Below are 2,937 nucleotides of genomic sequence, written 5' to 3'. Positions count from 1 at the left end.
GACAACAGGGCTTCCTCCATTTTATCCTTACAACAACCCTGAAAAGTAGGTTAGGCTGAGAGAAAGGGATTGGTTCACCGTCACCAAGTGAACTTCATGGCAGAGGGAGGATTCAAACCCAGATCTTCCTGTTCCTATCATTCACAATGCGTCCCTTTCCCTCAATTTCCTGTTAAACTACACCCAGGAAAGATTTGGGCACAGAACTGGGATGTTCAGGGAAGGAGTTTGTGCATGTTAGAAGAGCACAGAAGAAGAGCTGGGAGCAGATTCAGCAAGTTCACAGCGCTTCAGCAGAACCGGTTGTTAAAATGGTGCTTGTAAACAACCAATTGTTAAATTATTTGAATCCCACCATTGCCTGTACCCCCTCATCCCACCCCCACCCCCGTCTCATTTACGAGCCATTTCACACAAAACCCAAATAACTCATTGGGAGACGGTGATGTTTACTCAAGCAGGTTTTTATTTCTCCATTTATTTTTAGCACTGTGCAAAAGTTTCAGAAACGTCATCCCAGTTTCCAACAGGTTACAAATTCTGTGCATTTCAAGCACAATCAGAGAACATCCTCTAAGGACAACAGTAACCACAAAGATAATGTGCCATAACAATTACGGTACAAATATACGTAAATATCATTTATACAACTTGCCTTTCATAAAAGACTTTCTTAAACTTTTCAAATTAAAAAAAAATTAAATCGGCACAGTGGCCTGTTACTTTTTTTCCTATGAGGATACAAAACCATGTTCCTGCCTTTATAAAAAGCATTCTGTAAACATCTCGGACGCAAATACGCTGCTCCAGAGAGCCAACCGTAATCGAAGAACATCCTCTACACACTGCTGTCACTTAGTAACATTTCCCCCTCCTTTAGCAATAGTTTCTACAAATATCATAGAGCTGTAGGCTGAATTTTGCAAGAAGGTCCCTGTGTTTGTATGAACAGCTAAACAGCAGTACAAAACACTGTTGAGTATATTTTTTCTGCAGGACATCCTTTTGGGAAACTTCAGCATAAACTTCTTGGAAGTTACTTGTTTGCAAAATACACACACACCCTCCCCAGTACACAGACACAAGATCTCTTTTCTGTCCCTTAAGAACAATATAAAGGGGAGAAAAACCTCTTCAAGGTTAAGAGCCATTCAATATTCTCTTAGAACAGCTAAATAGAATTTTCCTAATACAAGGAATACTTTTTGATTCATTCTTTTAGAATGGTTTCTCTCCGTAGCGACAGGAGAACTCAGATCTTTCTGAACGAATAGTCCCAACTGTGACATGTCGGAATATTTTTAAGGGGATGTATTTTTTCCTACTTGTTAGAGGAGCAACGAACATTTGTACAACCAATGTCTAATTCCTCGCAAATCTCTTATTAGGACGCATACAAACATTTCCCTCCCCACCAAAAGTCTTTCATTTCTACCAAGGCCTCCACAATTTGCAGGAGAGTTTCGGCGCTGGCTTTTGTGGGGTCAGTTGAAGGGCCGGAGAAGATGTCAAAGGAGAAGCCACCTGTTTCGCAGCTGTGGCCCAGGACTTCTGGAAGTGGTTTAAGAGTTTTAGCTGGGTTTCGGTGTTTGCCGAATGAACAGCCAAGAACTGCAGCGTTTCTTTCAAGCAGGATGAATATCCTTTGCTGTAATCCTGGGTTAAGTTTTCAGAAGAGAGTGCTATTGCTGTGGGAAAAAATAAAAAGGAAACACAAGATTTAGATACCAGATAGTGGAACGTAGGATTTCCATCTTCCACTCATAAACAGTTTGATCAAAGGTGTGTATTTACTCCATAGTAAGATTGAATTTTAATTTCTCGTTGTTGCTATTTTGCCACCCACCCACATTTCAAGTTTGCTTTCCACCCTGGGCAAATTCAATCTTGTGATTTTTGCACTATGTTCCATTTTCTTGCAATAAATCCCCCTCCCCTGCAAATGTATACATTTTGGTATGTTATTTGCAGGTTTATAGATCGGCACAATGCATATAGTATAAATTATTGTATATGTAAATCCGTTGTGTTTAAAAACCATATGGTTTAACCCAGCCTACTTCAAATGGGGCTGATGGTCATTCCCTTCTCAAGGGAATCATTGGGAAAGGGGTTTGCTGAATGGGTAAAAAGAATTCTCACTGCCCTCACCAAACTACAAGTCCCAAGATCCTTTGCAGAGGGAAGGCACCTCAATTACAGTGGTATGAGAGAAACACAGGTGTGGGAAGCTCCACAGCAGGAAAAACACTCACTTTGGCTATATTTCAGGTAGCTGACGGTCATCTCCAAAACATCTGCTTTCTCAAGCTTGGAGTTGGGTTGATGCTTCTGGAATTCTTTCTCCAACAGAAATTTCAAATGCTCGATGCTGCTGTTGATGCGGTCACGGCGCAGTTTCTCCACCATGGGCTTCCGCAACTGTTAGGACACACAACAGAGAGAGAGACAAAATGTTAGCAACCACATTTCCATGCTGTCCACGTTGCCTCTTGTTGCCGAACCTGAACACTTTGAACACCAGCAATAAGAGATGCTTACTCGGTTTTTCTCTTTGCAGGCCAGGATGTCCAGCGAGACAATGTGGGCGGTGGGTGCCATGCTGTCGCCAGGCGCACAAGGAACGGTTAGGCTTCAGATGTGTTGTGTGGGAAGGACACGAGCCCCCGGCTTCTATTTATACCCGAGAGATGCATACAAATGTATGGGGCCGGAGAGTCTCTGGTTTTCCCACACTCTCCGGCCAATCCGGGCATCGCTCCGGAACAATAGGGGAGGCATCTATTACACCATAGTAAATTGACTGTGAATCGCCTGGGGATAATACCCTGTTCCCCAAGGAGCAGGTGGAGTGGGGAGCGTGGGTCACAATAAAGACCAGCTCCAAGAAGGACGGGACAGCAACGTGGGAAACCATCCGACTCAGAGGCCGAGCGT

The 2,937-nt window shown here is 43.2% G+C and overlaps 1 protein-coding gene across 1 annotated transcript; it reads right to left on the bottom strand.

Moving 5' to 3' along the window:
• Positions 1-448: 448 nt before the first annotated feature.
• Positions 449-2,664, bottom strand: LOC125445908 (transcription factor HES-5-like). Its single transcript, XM_048519344.1, has 3 exons — positions 2,542-2,664; positions 2,256-2,421; positions 449-1,688 (listed from the first exon to the last, which is right to left on the bottom strand). Exons 1-3 carry the CDS (start codon positions 2,599-2,601, stop codon positions 1,432-1,434), a joined length of 483 nt encoding a protein of 160 aa, XP_048375301.1. The 5' UTR covers positions 2,602-2,664; the 3' UTR covers positions 449-1,431.
• Between the last annotated feature and the right edge of the window lie 273 nt (positions 2,665-2,937).

The sequence above is a fragment of the Sphaerodactylus townsendi genome, linkage group LG16 (assembly GCF_021028975.2).
Source record: "Sphaerodactylus townsendi isolate TG3544 linkage group LG16, MPM_Stown_v2.3, whole genome shotgun sequence".
NCBI lineage: Eukaryota > Metazoa > Chordata > Lepidosauria > Squamata > Sphaerodactylidae > Sphaerodactylus > Sphaerodactylus townsendi.
Note: the sequence above shows the minus strand (reverse complement) of the source record. Positions and strands in the feature narration are given on the sequence as shown.